This window comes from Myotis myotis, unplaced genomic scaffold (genome assembly GCF_014108235.1).
Source record: "Myotis myotis isolate mMyoMyo1 unplaced genomic scaffold, mMyoMyo1.p scaffold_m19_p_3, whole genome shotgun sequence".
NCBI classification, from domain to species: Eukaryota; Metazoa; Chordata; class Mammalia; order Chiroptera; family Vespertilionidae; genus Myotis; species Myotis myotis.
In genome coordinates this window covers 172,719,268-172,736,434 of record NW_023416335.1, presented here as the reverse complement: position 1 = coordinate 172,736,434, position 17,167 = coordinate 172,719,268, and the positions used below count along the sequence as shown (strand labels likewise).

Sequence of the window (17,167 nt, the reverse complement as noted above, 5' to 3'; positions counted from 1 at the left end):
AGCCATTATATTCTCCAGAGGAAGTCAGCGATTTTATAGAGAGCTTTAGCCATAGGAAAGGACTCTTTGAGAATAATCTCCTTTGCAATATTTAAGCTTATTTTTAAAAACAAACAAATTTTGATGAATTTACCTTGATATTACAACAGGGAAATGAAGAGTTTATAGATGACATTAGATTGACAATTATATTAGTAATGCTGGTAAAAGACTAAATCTTATTCAGAAAACTATTTCTGTGGCTATGAGAAAAAGAAATGGCCCCAAACATAAAGTGGACCCCTCCCCCTCTTATAACTAGTGTCCTGGATCTTCCCAATATGTGAACATACGGCAGCATCAGAGATCTTGCCTGGGCCGATGACACCCAGCACTGTCCCATAGCAACATAATGCAAGACACAAATATAATCCGCATTGGTCATTTTAAAATGTCTAGTACCACAGTTTTTAAAATGTATTTTTATTGATTTCAGAGAGGAAGGGAGAGGGAGAGAGAGACAGAAACATCAATGATGGGAGAGAATCATTGATCAGCTGCCTCCTGCACGCCCCATACTGGGTATCAAGCCTGCAACCCAGGCATGTGCCCTTGACCAGAATCAAACCTGGGACCGTTCAGTCCTCGGGCCGACGCTCTTTCCACTGAGCCAAACCATCAAGGGCTAGTACCACATTTTAAAAAGTAAGAGGAAACGGGTAAAATTTAATTTAATTTTAGTAATATAGTTTATTGAACCCACTATATCTGAACTCACAATATCACTTCAACATGCAAGTCATATAAAATAGTATTTTATTGTTATAAACATGTAATTATCAATATAATAGTGTTATTAATCTTGTTAATATCATGTTAATAAGTGGTATTAATATACTGTTAAATTAATGTGTAGTATGTACTATTGACATTAAAATATGGTATGAATAACATATTAATTAGCAATGTCACTTTCTTTTCCTACACGAAGGCTTTGAGCCTGTCTCCAGTTGACCTGGGCGCATTTCCAAGCGTTCTGTGCCACATGGGGCTGGTGGCTACCACACAGGGTAGCACAAGGCTGGAACTCTGGCTCTCTGGTGTGAGCATTGGAATCTCCTGGAGAGATTTGTAAAATCCTAGTGCCAGGCCAGTCCCCAGGTCAATTAAATCAGAATCTCTGGGAGTCCCTCCCCACAACCCTCCACCTTCCACCTCATGTCAATTTTTCTCAAAATCAGTAGATTCTAATGTGCAGCAACACTGAAGAAGCAGCGGCCTAGAAAATAGCCGACATCGCTGGCATCACTGCATTCTTTCAGTTTCATCTCAGAATTCCAGTTTGAATTTTTTTTTTTTTAAATTACATGCGGTTGACCTTCTATTCACTTTCTCACTTTTCTAGCAAAACCTGGGATCAGGTTCCCGTGAGTTGATTTTATCTTCACCACCTTGCAGTGCTATTGTATTTAAACCAAGCAAACATTTACAGTGGTATTAGTAATGCTGGTAAAAGACAGTGTTTACTCGAGTCACTGGTTGGACCCTGTGCTGGCACCAGTGTGGGGAATAAAACTCTTGAATTACGGAAAATCTCCACCTGTGAATACTGAGAAACCGGTTAGTCGGGCCACACAGCATTTTCTCTCAGAAAGCTTGTCGAGTGGACACATGCCACGCCTTGGGCCTGCTCCTCTCTTTCTGATTGTCTGCTGCCTGCCTGGACTCATTCCCAGCTTCAGACCTTCAGCCGAAAGCAGGGCTCTGAGCCAAAGCAGCCCTGGGGGAGCAAGACACCCAGTGCAGACCTGGCTTCTGAGAACCTGAGTGCGTCTTGCACGTCTCAGTTTCTCTCTGCACTTGGCTCCATTCTACCGAATGCAGGCAAGAAGATTTATCACATTGGTTTAGAAAAGGCAGTCTTCATAAATTGCATGTTACACCTGTTGAATTCTACTATATGCTTGAAAGCCAGGGTTAGACGCTGTAGCTAGTAGGATTTGGGGAGTTTAAAGGACACAGGGAGACAGGAAGGTTACGTGATTCATGCCATGTCACAGAGCTAATTAGAGCACCCGAATGGGGGGTAGGAGCCAGTTCTTCTGATGCTTGAACCCAGTGCTCCTGCCACCAACAAACTTCAGTGTCTTAAAGTCCATTTCCTACCCTTTGTATTCTAGACACAAATGAAAATTAATAGTCTTTTTCTTTTTGAAGGGATATTAGCAATAGCTATCAAAATTTTAAATAGGCATGTCCTTCACTCATGCATTTCACCACATATATCCTGCAGAAGCGTGCATGTGCCCAAAGACATTTGAACAAGGATGTTTGTTGCTCCACTCTCTTCGATAGGAAAACATTAAAATGTCAGCTGGTACAACTTTTAAAAAGAAGAAAGATATAACATCAAAGGCACGATCCATGAAAGAAATAATTGGTAAGCTGGATTTCATTAACATTAAAAAGTCCTGCTTTGCAAAAAGCAATGTCAAGTGAATTAGAAGACAAGTCACAGACTGAGAGAAAATATTTGAAAAACACACATTTGATAAAGGACAGTTACCAAAATACACAAAGAGCTCTTAAAACTCAATAGTAAGAAAGCGAACAACAGGATTTAAAAAAAATGGTCCCAAGACCTTAAAAGACACCTCACCAGATATACAGATGGCAAATAAGTCCCTGAAGTACCGTCCACATCATATGTCATCAGGGAAATCTAAATTAACTCACGAGAGACATCACTGCACACCTATTAGAATGCCCAAAACCTGGAACAATGACAACTTCGAATGCTGGTGAGGCTAGAGAGCCACCGAAACTCTTATTCATTGCTGGTTTGGAGGCCACTTTGGAAGTCAGTGTGGCAATTTCTTACTAAACTAAACATTCTCTTCCCATATGATCCAGCAATTGTGCTTCCTAGTATTTACCCAAAAGAGGTCAAAATGTATGTCCACACAAACACCTGCATAGAGATATTTATAGCGACTTACTTCACAATTGCCAACATTTGGAACAACCAATCTGTCCAGTAGATGAATAGATAAGCTGTGGTACATCCAGAAAGTAGAAGATTATTCAGTGCTAAAAATAAATAAGTTATTAAGCTTCAAAAAGGGATGGAGAAATCTTAAATGTGCATCGCCAAATGAAAGGGGCCAATCTGAAAAGGCTAGTACATACATACTGTATCTAACTGTATGACGTTCTGAAAAAGGAAAAACTATGGAGACATGACTGCTGATGGAGGACGGGAATGAACAGGCAGAAAAGAGAAGATTTTCAGGGCAATGAAAATACTCTGTATAATATTATAATAATAAATATATATATCAATATGCCTTTGTCCAAACCCATAGGATGTACAACACCAAGAGTGAATCCTAAGGTAAACTATGGACATCAGTGATTATGCTGTGACAATGTAGGTTCATCCTTGGTAACAAATGTGCCATTCTAGTGAGTGATGTTTATGATGGGGGAGGCTATGCATGTGGGGAGGAAGGAGGTATATGGGAAATCTCTGTAACTTCCTCTCAATTTTGTTATGGACCTAAAACTGCTCTAAAAAAATTATATAGATTTTATAAGTACTCATATGGAAAGATCTCTAACACAGAGGTAAGTTAAAAGACGACCTCACAAAAATAAATAGTTCTAGCATTATCCTACTCATACATGAGTGGAAAATATAAATACATGTGTATAAATTCATAGTAAATTTCTAGAGGAATATTTGGAAAACTATTAAAAGTGGTTGTGACAGCTACAGGCAGGAGGATTTGGGAGTATACTTCTGCATCATTTGACACTTTTTCATGGAGAACAAATTTCCATAGTAATGTGTAATTAAAAATAAACTTATTCAGAAATATATTCATTGACCTCATTTTAAACAATCCAGAATAGTCACAAAGGCATGCTTATTTGGAAATGTAGATGTTCTTTCTAACTATGTAAATGAAGATTTTTTTTAGTGTCCCAGCATGCTAGAAAGTTGTTAAGTCATTTGTGTTATGGCTAAAGAATAAAGAAAAACTAATTAAAGAATGTAAATTAATTAGTAAGTTAATTAACTGAAATTGCACATAGTCTCCTTTCCTTAAGATTAATTTCGTTGGGGGCTTAGCATTATAAAAATAATATAAATAACTACCAATAATTTAATTTCATGTGGCTTTGAACATTTGTTAGAAAAAAGTAGATTTGTAAATTATACCCAAAGCAATAAAAATAAATTGCTCAGAACATGGGTTAAAATTAAGGAAATAAAAAACTGATTCAAACAGGGCTCTTCATTATGCCAGCCAAGGATAAATTCCATAATACCTGTTTTCATAGGTTTGGAGAGAGGACCTGGACTGGTTGGAAAGGCAGGACTAGAAGTCACTAGATAACAAAGCTTCCATTCATACTGTGTGTGAACTAGGAAGGATGCATATAGAGTGGGAGTGTAGATCATCAACAGTAGGAGAAAGATTTCACAGAAAACGTGGTACAAAGAGCAAGCCAATCACCAAGGTGATGAGATGGGCATTTTTCCAAGCAAAGGGAAAGCATGTGTGCTAAGAACATAGCAGACATTGAACATTTTCAGTAGGGCTGGAGTGCAGAGTTTGAAAAGAAGTTGATGGGAGATGATGCTGTAGATACAGAGTGGAAGCAGTTAATTAAAAGCCTGCATAAGCCATGCAAATTAATTTAGATGTTTTATCCTTTAGTCTTATGTAGGCCAGTATGGGAGTTGCTAGCCACATATGGCTGTGAATACTTCAAATATGGCTGGCCCAACTTAAAATGTGATGTTAAGTATAAAATAATGCACAACAGGTATCAAGGACTTAGTATAAAAATATATAAAATACCTCATTATTATTTTTTGGCTGATTACAGGTTGAAATGATAATGTTCTAGATAGAATTTCACTTGTCTTTACATTTTTTAATTGGCTACTAACATTTTTAAAATTACATATGTGTTTTGCAATACATATATTTTTAGTTGCCAATGATGCTTTAGATCAACGGTTCTCAACCTGTGGGTCACGACCCCTTTGGGGGTCAAACGACCCTTTCACAGGGGTTTCCTAAGACCATCAGAAAACACATATATAATTACATATTGTTTTTGTGACTAATCACTATGCTTTAATTATGTTCAATTTTTAACAATGAAATTGGGAGTCACCACAACATGAGGAACTGTATTAAAGGGTCATGGCATTAGGAAGGTTGAGAACCACGGCTTTAGATAACGGTTAGATGTTTAACAGAGGAGTGAAAGATAGGGTTAACTTTTTAGAAGTATCCTCCTGACAAAAGTATGAATGAGGAATGGTTTGTAGGAAAACCAAACAGGAAGTAAGAGAACCAGCTCTCTAGTTAGTATAACCTTCCAAGGAGAAAGATGAAAGCTCATTAAGGCAAGAGCACCAGAGACAAAATAAAAGGACAGAATCAATCCATGGGCTGTCAGACAATGAAGGATCGAGAAGAAGATAGTTTTTCAGTTTCTTTCTTGGATGATTGGGTTCTTGGTAATTCTGTTAACTCAGGAAATGATAACGGGAAGATCTAGTTAAAGTAAGAAGTTTAGAAAGAGATTATTAATTCTGTATAGAATACGTTGTGATGGTTGTGGAATGTGAAGTATACATTTTCAATAGGCAAAAATAAATATGCTGGAGTTCACGAAAAAGCTTTGGACTGGAGATAGGGCGTGTGACTCCTCAGTGCATGCGCAGTAGGTGATGCCGTTGCTGAAAAGCTGTCCTTGAGGAGTACAGAACGCTGAGGAATACTGCTAGGAATACTGACACTGACTGAGTGAATAAAACATTTGTCAGGAGATTAAGAAAAAGAAGCTAGAGGGGGATAGGTAAACCAGAAAATACTGTTTCAAAAGCTTAGCAAGTGGGTTTCAAAGACAGCAATCAGCAGCTTCAGAGAAATCTAATAAAATAAGTGTCCGTGATATGGAATTTTTTGGAGCTTCATGGGTGATTAAATGTATTTTATGTTTATTGTCACATTTGATTCTTACAGCAATCATATGAGGTAGATACTACAATTATCCCTATGTTACAGATGCAGGGAATGAGAGGCACAGGAAGGTTAAGGAATTGCCCAAGATCACACCGCACATCAACAGTAGACAGGATTCAAACCCTGGCCCTCTGTAGGAGTGTTCTTACTAGAAATCTAAGCTATGCAGATGTATATAACCTCTCCTAGAGTACTAAGTGGGCTAAGGGAGGTTTATATTATCAACAACTAGAGGCCCAGTGAACAAAATCTGTGCACGGGTAGGGTCCCTAGTGGTTGCTGGCTGCTGGCCAGGGCCTTCTCTCATTCCATGCCGCCCCCTGGTTGGTAGTCAGTGCACGTCATAGTGAGCGATTGACTCCCGGTCAGTCGAACTCCCAAGGGGACACTTGTGTAATATATATATATATATATATATATATATATATATATAGAGAGAGAGAGAGAGAGAGAGAGAGAGAGAGAGAGAGATATAAGATGAAAGAGAAAAGTTTATTTCTTTTAAGCTGTCAGTTTCAAAGAAGGGAGAGATTGCTCAGGAGACAAGGTAAATGGGATTAACTTTTGCTTCATTTTTGTCACATCCTTTGCTAGTGATTTGAAAGGCTTTGAGAATCAAACCAAAGCTGTTCTAGGCAGAGGGGACCCTTGCTGCAGGTGTCCCCTGGAATGAAGGAGGACAGAAACAAGCAAGCAACAAGAAAAGGAGGATGGTGTCACTTTCAGCTTTAAGTAGCTCTCTCCTCAACCCCCCTCTTGTCTCCATTCTCAATCCCATCTTTTCTAAACCCCTTGATGAAGCTTCTGTAGACTTTGGGAAAGAGAACTGATGCATCTTTATGGAATCCCTTGAAACCACAAAATTTGGTGCAAGCCTATTTCCAGCTGGGCCCAGGAACCTCCCTCAGGCACTTCTTGATCTCCAGGAGAACTGAGCAATCTGATGGGACAGGTCCCCTTTCTCCTCCCATGATTGTCCAACAAAGGCCTTGTCTTTGCATTTTGAATTTCCTGCTTATCAGATTCAGTGACAGCCATAACAAAAGGCATTCTAGTAATTAGTATTTAAACAGCTCTGCTAAGACCCTCCCCTGGACCAAAACACATTCACCCTACCTTTCCCATCCACCTACTCTAACACCTACAATTATTTTGTTAGACAGTTTTTCAGGGTTAGCAAGTTTCCTGTTAGGAACTGCAGACATCCCTGTGGATTTTGGTAGTATTTGACTAGTTCACGCTAGGGAGATCATTTGAGGAATGATGTATGATGGGGGATGAGCAACAAATTGGCATTGTACCTTGGCTACATTTGTGTACCAAATGGCTGATAGATGTAGGGGCAGGGGACAGAGGTGGAGTATCTCCACCTAGATCTAGAAAGGAAAGATGTAGAACAAGGGTGGGGCATGTCCAGCCCACAGACCGTATATAATTTGTCTGGCCCTGCCAAGGCATTAAATGTTTCACCAAATATAGCAGGCAGATTTTTAAGTTGATAATCTTGCATGGCTCATGAATGATGTTATAAATACCAAATGGCCCACGGCAGAAAAAAAGTTCCCCACCTCTGATCTAGAGGAGGGCAAAAAGAAAGGTTGAGTATGGATGATAAACCAAGGTCACTACTGCACAATTCCCCAGGAGTTCTGTCCCATCAGGAGGCTTTCCTCCAAACATTGACTCCTCAACACCCAATTCTATTGGATCCCAGAGAATCAAGTGGCTGGCTGATGAATTCTTTGGGAGAGAGTCAAGTGGCACAGGGTATGATGGATCAGAAGTAATGGAGCTGAGATGAAATGGTAACCAAGTCAGAAGGCTTTACCTAAATGTGGAAACAGCTAGGAGATTGGAAGACTAAAGACTAGTTGCTAATTGCTCCCCCTTCCCTCACAGCCAGGACAAAGAAAATTTGAATGTGAATTGCTGTGCTGTACTCACCTCTGTGTACTGCTGGATAACATTTTCAGGAGTGGGGCCAAGAAACATATAGAAATCAAGGATTCCTCCAATGGTCCTGAATGTTAAAGAAGGAGATGGGCTCAGAGTGACATCTGGAAAGAACAAAGCAAAATAGAGAATAAGTACAAATAATATAAATGGCAGAGATCACTATTTTAATATTTCTGCCATTTAGATGCTACTTAGGTTGTCTATCTAATATTAGGCACTGAAATTTCTAACATTGCTTGTTGAAGGACTTCTGATTTCTATAGTACTGTGTCTTAATAGAATTCTGCAATCTATTAGGCTGACTGTATGTGGTTCACTAAAACCTTTCCATTTTGAAACAAAATGTTAAATTGTAGACATTCTCTCACTCTATATTGTTCTGATTAATAAGCATTTTTTAAAGGGAGAAAAGGGGAAAAGCAGCATTTAAGTTGTGCATTGGCTTCTTTATGATTTAACCAGACGACCACATTACCTTGGGCATTGGAATTCAAGAGGAGGACACCATGAGCATTAAAGTCTTTCTCAATGCACATATAAAAAGGATGAACTCCATAGAGATTGCTAAGTGCCTGCAACACAAACAGAAATATTGTTTTTCATGAATTACAATTTAATTTTCCTATCTCAATGAGATCCAGTAGCAATTAGTGACATGTCAAAAAAAAAAAAAAAAAGAAAAGTGTCATATATTTAGTGAGGGTAAAAGTCAAACTGGTGAAAAACTGAGTGGATGTCAATTTCAAACTTGCCATTATCACCAATTAAGTATAAACCCAAATTATTTCTGAGAGTAGGTTTATAGGACCTTATAGAAAATCATTCTTAGCATTCATTCCCTTTTTCCCTTTCCATAAGACAGATTTCTAATATTAAGAATCTATATCCACACATTACCACTGGCGACTGATCTCTGGAAAACATTCCATATCGAACATAATTCATGTCATGCTTAAAGGACGGATGTTCATGTTCACCAAATCCGTAGATGGAAGTCGATGGGACAGAGGTCATCAATTGCATGTACTGGTTAGAAAATATCAGGCCTCCAAGAGTCGTTTCCCACCTGTGCCAGACAGAGAAGCAGAATGACAGTGACTGGGTGGCTCTTTTTATAAAAACTTTTATAAAACTTTGATAAAAACTCTTTTCTCCATTAAATTCCTGTCAAAAAAAATCCTGCAAAGTTAGCTTAAAGGGGGATGAGATCATAAAGATGGGATGTGAGGGATCTGAAGAAATGGCAATTCATGTTTGTTGAGTATTTGCTAAATGTTGGGGGTAATATATACAGTATTTCATTTAATCCTCACAATATTCCCGTGGGGAGGCACTATTATGCCTGTTTTTAAAATGAAGAATGTAGACTGGTGCAGCCACTGTGGAAAGCAGTATGGCATTACCTCAAAAAATTAACCATGGAACTGCCTTGTGACCCAGCAATTCCACTTCTGGGAATTTATTTACATATACACACACAACAACAACAAAAACAACACCCCTACGTTCATTTCAGGGTGGTAGACAATAGCCAAGATTTAGAAACAACCAAAGTGACCATCAGGAGATGAGTGGATAAAACAGCTGTGGTGTATTTACACAAGGGAATACTACTCAGCCATAAAAAAGAAGAAAAGTTTATCCTTTGCAACAGCGTGGATGGACCTGGAGAACATTATGCTAAGAAAAATAAGCCAGTTAGAAAAAGACAAGTACCCTATGATTTCACTCATATGAGGAATCTAATGAACAAACTGAACTAACAAGCAAAATAGAGACAAACTCATTGATAGAGAGCAGGTAGACACCTCTGGGGAGAGGGCTAGCAGGGAGGGATTGAGAAACAAAGGAAAGAATTCTGAAACTTGAACAGTGTGGTGAATGTGGTAGGGGGGTGGGGGGGGAGGGCGGGCGGTGGAGGGGGAAAGGGGCGATAAATGATGATGGGAAAAAATAAAATAATATATTTTTAATAATGACTTTTTGAAAAAAGAAACTGAGACACAGAAAGAATAAAGTTCCATAACTTGCCCAAAATTACCCAAATAATAGTGCCAGGATTCAGTCAGTTTTGGTGCTCAAATTTTTGTGCAGCATTCTATCCGTTGAGATGAAAGTAGGTCTTTCTTGAAATAAAAGTGGTCTGTGTTCAGATAAAACTTGGGAATCGTTGGGTTACCCAAACTGAGCTAGATTCTTTTCTGTGAGACTTTTTCAGAGTTTTGAGTAAGTGGCAGTGCAGACCGGATCTCCGAGAGCTGACTGCTGCACTGACATTTCCCAAAGGTAAAGGATGAAAGAAGCCTTTTGTTCAAGAACACCCGTGTGCATTGTGAGAGCCAGGGTTAAAGCACCTACCACGGGAAAGGAGAGAGTGGTGGTGGAGGCCGCGACAGCACACAGCCACAGCCACAGGTGAGCGGCCCCCATGCTGCTCCCGAACCCACAACCTCATCACAGCCTCTACTGCCCTCCACTTCCCAACCCTGTTCCTAGGAGAGGCACGTGCTCCAGGGTTCCCTGCCAGAGGAGACTTCCGCACACCCTGGAGGAGACTGCTGCTTGTAGCCACACTAAAATGTTTGCTGGAACGTGTTGCTTTTTGAGGTCTCTCTCGCCCTCCTTTCCCCCTCCCCCTCTCGTTCAGGGGTGATTTCCTGAGTGCCCAGCACTGGACACTGGAGAAATACATAGAGGAATGAGAGTCGGGAACAACTAGGTAGTTACAACACAACGGGATACATGTTGATAAACAAGTCCATGCTGATACAGGGGCAGACCAGGGCACATATCCCAGCCTGAGAAGGTGAAGGTCCAGGGAAATACGGTGAGCAGGTAAGTTCCGTGTGTGAAGAGTAATGGCACGTATCAAATCTGTTTCCCATGGGAAAAAGCCTTTATTATCTTTTTTTCTTGTGTTCTTATTTGAATACAGGTTTTTCAGACCCTAATGAACAAGAACACGCATTGAAATTTTCAGGTCATCGGAAGACTCAGAGCAAGATTTCTCTCATTTTTTTCTCTTATAAATATCAAAACCTCAAAGGATAGTTTCCTAAAAGTTCATTGAAAGTTTCACCTAGCCACAAAGACATAAAATAAAGACCAACATGCTACCATTATTTGCTTTCTAAGTAACTAAATCATATCAGTAGCAATCATTTACCTCAAAGATTGTTTTTAAAAATTAATGACAGTGGAAAATGTGCTCTTGTTTTGACTATTAAGCATCTGCCTCAAAGACTGTATAAAAATATTAATAGCACTTAATAATTGCTAAAGAAACCATTCAGAAAGACTATACAAAAGGATTGTATTCAAAATAATTAAAAATTAGCTCAGCACATGATGAGATATCAGAATCCCTGTGATGCAGAGAGCTGAAGACCCCCCAGAGGACAGGTCTTTGCAAGAACTGAGGGAGATGTGTGGGGTCCTAGTTGAGAGCAAAGGAGGGTGACAGAACAGCAGGAGGGACACGGGACCAGCTCAGGGAATAGCTATTAACTAACAGGGAAGCATTTCAGCATTTTCCCAGCAGCTTTAACCATAAAGGAACCTATCTCTAAGGATCAGTAACCATTCCTTAGAGGTAAGGAATTATTTTCAAGCTCAATTTGCCAAAAACCTAAAGGTTACTTTACCTCTCAGAAAATGTAATTTAAGAAAAATCCTTTGGCCTTGACTTTTCTCTGTAAAGAATGGTATTGCTTAAGCTTTAGTAGTATGTTGTCAATGATTCTTCCAAAACTAGTCTATGCTACTGTTTATAGAAGCACCTGGTTTTCCTGGGTTTATCTAAAGTGTCATTTACTTATATAAGGCAAGCAGAAATAAGGACAAGCTGCTACCGGTCTTATTAGTTGTAACCACAAACCTGAGATGCAATTCTCCTATATATATTTTATTAAATACTAGAGGCCCGGTGCACGGATTCGTGCACCTGTGGTTCCCTCGGTGTGGCCTGTAGGGATCCGGCTGCTGCAGGAGGCTGCACCGCTTCCACTCATCCTGGCCCCGCTGCAACTGCAGCGGGCTCACGCCCAGTCAGTCGAGATGAGGAGAGGCTCATGCGCTGCAGCAGCGCTCACCAGCCAGGCGTCTGGCACATCCCGTGGTCAGCTGAGAGGCGCTCCCCCTGTGGGAGTGCACTGACCACCAGGGAGAAGCTCCTGCATTGAGCGCCTGCCCCCTGGTAGTCAGTGCGCATCATAGTGACTGGTCACTTAGGCATTTACATATATAGATACACTTATACCCTTTTCCTTAGAAAAAAAAAATGGCCCATCTTTGCAGTTGAGCATCAACCTATAAACCAGGAGGTCATGGTTCAATTCCCTCTCAGGGCACATGCTTGGGTTGTGGGCTTGATCCCCAGTAGGAGGCATGCAGGAGGCAGTCGCAATGATTCCCTCTCATCATTGATGTTTCTATCTCTTCCTCTCCCTTCCTCTCTGAAATTAATAAAAATATATATATTTTAAAAGGGAACCTAATCATTACCCATGGAATTCACATGTCAGTTGTTTTGAAAGAGCTAATTGTCAGAAGTTTGTGGCATGTTGTGAGTTGCTACCGCCAGTTCTCTAGGTCTGGAATAACTGACTTAAGGGGCATACGCTCTGTCAGACCTCTTCTGCTTCTTGTTGTAACTCTCAATGTTCTCAAAGGGTTAGCACCATTCAGAGAATATGCAGTCACTTAAGATTTTCATAAGCCGTATTAACCATTATTCTTTCCTATTTCTCATTCCCCTTCACGAACACTTATTATACATATAATTACATAATATATATTTATACTTATAAAATAAGGCAAACGGAAGGAAAAAGAGTTCCTGAATAAAGGAGCAAATTCCATTATTTATTTGGAAATTACCTACATTAAGCATTAAAAATTAGGACCACTAGACTCCAACAAGTAAAAAAAAAAAGGACATAGTATTATGACAACAATGTTAATTGAGTTTTAAAATGACATTCAAATACATTGTTCAAATGCCTTCTCATTGATCAATTAAAACTAAAATAATTTTAGTGCAACTAAAATAATACCAGATGAAAAATAAAATAGAATAATACCATAAGACTTTGCCTTTAAATATTTTATCAATGAAAGAAAACTGCGTAGATCAGATAAAAATTAAAGTGAAATAGAACTGCTTTAGAATTTTACTTTCTTATATAGCTCTTTTAAACAAAAATAAGGCTTCACTACAATCAACTCCTCCCTGAAGTCTTATTTCATTCTTCCTGTCAGAATTTAAATCTCCTTTTCCACTCCTCTTACCTTCATTTTGCATTTCTTTCGTTCTCTCTGCAGTTCTAATTAGCTCTACTGACAATAGTGAGTATATTCTTTATTATTCTTTATTCCCAATAGCAAAAACCAGGTGAATGTACTTGAAGAACGCACAAGATGCAACACCATGTATTGAATATTCATTATGGGAAAGGTTTTATACAGAGTGATAGGAAGTTCAATAATTCACTTTCCCTTGAGTTCATGCTAACACAGACCCCTGAGAAAGCCCTGTCAACCAAGCTGTCTGATGGGAGTGGGATGAGCAAGGAGATAGAGAAGGAGGTGTTTACCACAACATGAATTGCAGCACCCCCAGGAACATCGTGACTTAAGGCAATTGGGCTCCTCGGGCTCCCATTCAGCCAGAGAGGGTATCAAAGCACCATTCAGACCCATGTCCTCAACAACCAGACCCCAGGCAGCTGGGACATTTTCCTAAAAGGTGTGGCATGACAGTCCAAACAGGCTAGACCCCAGTTGCTCCTTTTAGCCTTCAGTCTAAGCAATTTCAAAAGAATTTGGTTTTAAACCTTGAGCATCTACCACGTGGACTGTGCCCCTGTATTCTGACTTGACCTCCTAGTCTGTTAGGATGAATGAACTGCCTGTGCTCCTCAGATTAACTCATCTAGTGATTCACTAGACTCCGACCTTTCTCTACACTTTTTCTTACACTGTCTTTCATATCAAACTATAAACACGTTGTTATTTTTCTCATCCTAAGTGGGGAAAAAAAAAACTTACATTCTCTCTCCTGACCTCATTTCTTTCTTCCTTAAAATTAAAGTTTCCAAAACAGTCGCTCACCGTCATTCTTGCCAATTTCTCTCCCCACTCTCACTTGAAGATACTCCTCTCAGTCCTTACCCGCCACAAGACCACTGGAGCTGCTCTTGTCAAAGGGAACAATGAGTGAGCTTCAGAGATTGTACAACATTGTACCTATAGTGAGCAGTAATGTGGTGTACATTTAAAAATTTGTAGGTCTCATGTTAAGTGTTCTTACCACAATAAAAAAAAAAAAAAAGATGAGCAATGAACTATGTTGGTATAACCCCATGTACAATTCTCAGTCTTCACCTGATTTAACCTATCAGCAACATTGCTCACAACCTCCTTCCTGACATGCTTTTTGCATTTTCTTTAGTTTAGGTGAAGAAACTCCCTATTTCTCTAATTTCAGTCTAACTATGTCTCGCTATTTCTGAGCATATCTAAAATGTACTTAGAGGATAGTGGACAAGTGTGCACTGATATTTGCTTATTGAACATTTGCTGCATGCTTGAATATATGAAAATGATAAAAATAAGCCAGACATTGATTCTGCCATAAAGGAAATTAAAATCCAGAGGGAGGTAATAAGGTGAAATGAATATGATGTGAAATATGGTATGGGATTTTAAAGAAAAATACAGATTTTGTTCTACTTCAGCTACAAAGAAAGAGAGGTCACTTCCACATATGGAAGTGCGATCAGACAAATTTTATGAATAAAGTAGATTACACTTGGGGAGAATTTTGATAAGCAGAAGCAGAAGAGAAAGGCATTCAAGAATGAGGAAATAGCCCAGTCGGCATGGCTCAGTGGTTGAATGTCAACCTATTGACTAAGAGGTCACAGTTTGATTCGTGGTCAGGGCACATGCCCAGGTTGCGGGTTCAATCTCAATGGGGGGCATGCAGGAGGCAGCTGATCAATGATTCTCTTTTATCATTGATGTTTCTATCTCTCTCTCTTTCTCTGTTCCTCTCTAAAATCAATAAAAATACATTTTTTAAAAAAATGAAAGAGGAAATAGTCTGAATAAATGTGGAAAGAAAGAAAAGTTTAGGGTAGATCTCAGAAATGGCAAGGCAGTAGTCCAGTTTGGCTTGGAGTAGGATGCATAAAGGTGGACACTGGGAAATTTGGGTGGGGTGTGGAAGAATGAAGTAAGCTTTGAACATTGTAAGGTTGAAGGATTAGCCGAATAAGAAAGTTCCTATTGTCTGACAGGCAGCTGACAATATGAAATTGGAACACATCAAAGGTTTAAATAGAGATTCAGAGGTCTAAAGAAGAAAAGGGGATAGAAAAGCCAGGGCATTATAAAGGGAGAAAGTGCAGACAAAAGAGATAAGGAGAAAAGATGAAATTATAGAGGACTTTGTCTGTATGTGTCTTTCTCAATACATAGAAGTCCAGAAATTTCAGTATATTCAAATTCATAATTAACCAGTAAGTTGGCATGTATTTATTGAGCACCAATTAATCTATGTGTTAGAGATGCTGAAGTGCCGGGGCTGACCAGTAGACCCCGAGTGATAGATGAATGGATTACTGCAACACAACTGTTTGCTGTGAAAGAGAGGGCTAAGGGGCTGTCCAGCTAAAGGAACCAGAGAGCCTCAATTGCCTGCCTCATTAGGGTTTTACTATAACAGCAGGTTGAGATAAAGCTTATCTTTTAGATACAATCAGTAGGGTAAGTAATCTTGGGAAGACACATGTGTTTGTAGTGTCTTTTAAGCAAGAACACACAAAAGATTAAGTATAAGGATTCCAGTAAACACCCAGGGGTCTGCACATGTACAGACTTGTTTGGAAAGGTCAACTAATAATTAGTGGCACTGCCTTCAGCACTCTCCTAAGTCAGAATTCTGATAAATAGGGCAGGCGGCCTTCCACACACTTCCCTTTTCTCAGAATGTCTTCCTTACAAACTTTCCAACCAAGTCTCATGTGCTCCCCAACCCTGAAGTAAAATAAATAGATGGAGTCCCTGCCCTCAAGGATCATTTGTTCTAGTAGAAGATAAACACATAAAACAAACAAAACACATTCATAAAAAAATGTCAAGTGTTCATAAGAAGATAAAATATGTACCTGTGATAAAGGGTGAAGGACTACCATTTATAGAGAACACAGCTTTGCTTATATTATTTCATTCAAGATTTATTAAAACCCACCTGAACAACAACAACAAAAAGCTAAGCTAAGAGAATATAAGTTACTTTCCTGAATTCACACAGCAAACTAAGTGGCAAAGCAGAGCTGCGGACCCAGGTTCATCTGACCCAAGACTACACTTTCTACTACAGTGAATGTGCTCTATTTGAATGTTTGCTTTATCCCTGATAAGGTTATATTACCGCTTCCAGGTTCTATGAGGCAAGTGCTTTGAGCTGGTTTTCATTCCTGACCATGAGCTTGTTACCCACCACATTCTCTTTTACCCTGCCCACTGTGAACAAGACATGCAGGCGAGAGCCAGCTGTTCAAAGTTATTGTATCAGTTTTCTATTGTTATGTATCATACCACCCCAAAACTTTGTGCATTAGAATATTAAAAATGCCTCATTCCTCACAATTGCTGGTGCAGTTCTGCTGGTCTTGCCTGGAATTATTCATGCAGTTGCAGCCAGTTGGGGCCTGGCTAGAGCTGGTTAATCTGGGAACTCAGCTAAAATGGATGGAATAGGCAGGATAACTGGGCTTCTCTTTTCAAATGGCCTTTCATCAAAGGCTTCTGCACATGCTACAGAAGTGTTCCATGGATACAACAGTGAAATCTGTAAAATCTCTTAAGGCTGGGGACCAGATATCACACAAGAGCTTTTCTGCCACATTCTACTAGTATTAGTTCTAGCAAGTTACAGGGGGAACAGAGATCCAGGGATGATGAATTAGACTCTACCACCTGATGGGAAAAGTTGAAAAGGCCTTATAGATATCTTAATCTAGTATAGCTTACCTCCTGGCAGCAATTATTTACATTCCACTCCTATGCAAATATAGTTGTTCCTCCTAAAATCCTCAAAAGGTTCAAGCCATTATAACATCATCCATAATCTCATGGTCACGATGAGGCGCCTCCAGGGCAGTCACCTTTTCCAA

General features: G+C 39.5%; 1 protein-coding gene across 1 annotated transcript in view; it reads right to left on the bottom strand.

Annotated features, from left to right (window-relative positions):
- The window catches only part of LOC118651782 (sucrase-isomaltase, intestinal-like), a 90,954-nt gene that overhangs the window by 62,431 nt on the left and 11,356 nt on the right, over window positions 1-17,167 (bottom strand). The window contains exons 5-7 of the mRNA XM_036301330.1: window positions 8,883-9,051; window positions 8,461-8,557; window positions 7,974-8,086 (exon numbers count right to left, since the gene is read on the bottom strand). Coding sequence (XP_036157223.1) covers window positions 7,974-8,086; window positions 8,461-8,557; window positions 8,883-9,051 — 379 coding nt within the window. The remainder of the gene's footprint in view (window positions 1-7,973; window positions 8,087-8,460; window positions 8,558-8,882; window positions 9,052-17,167) is intronic.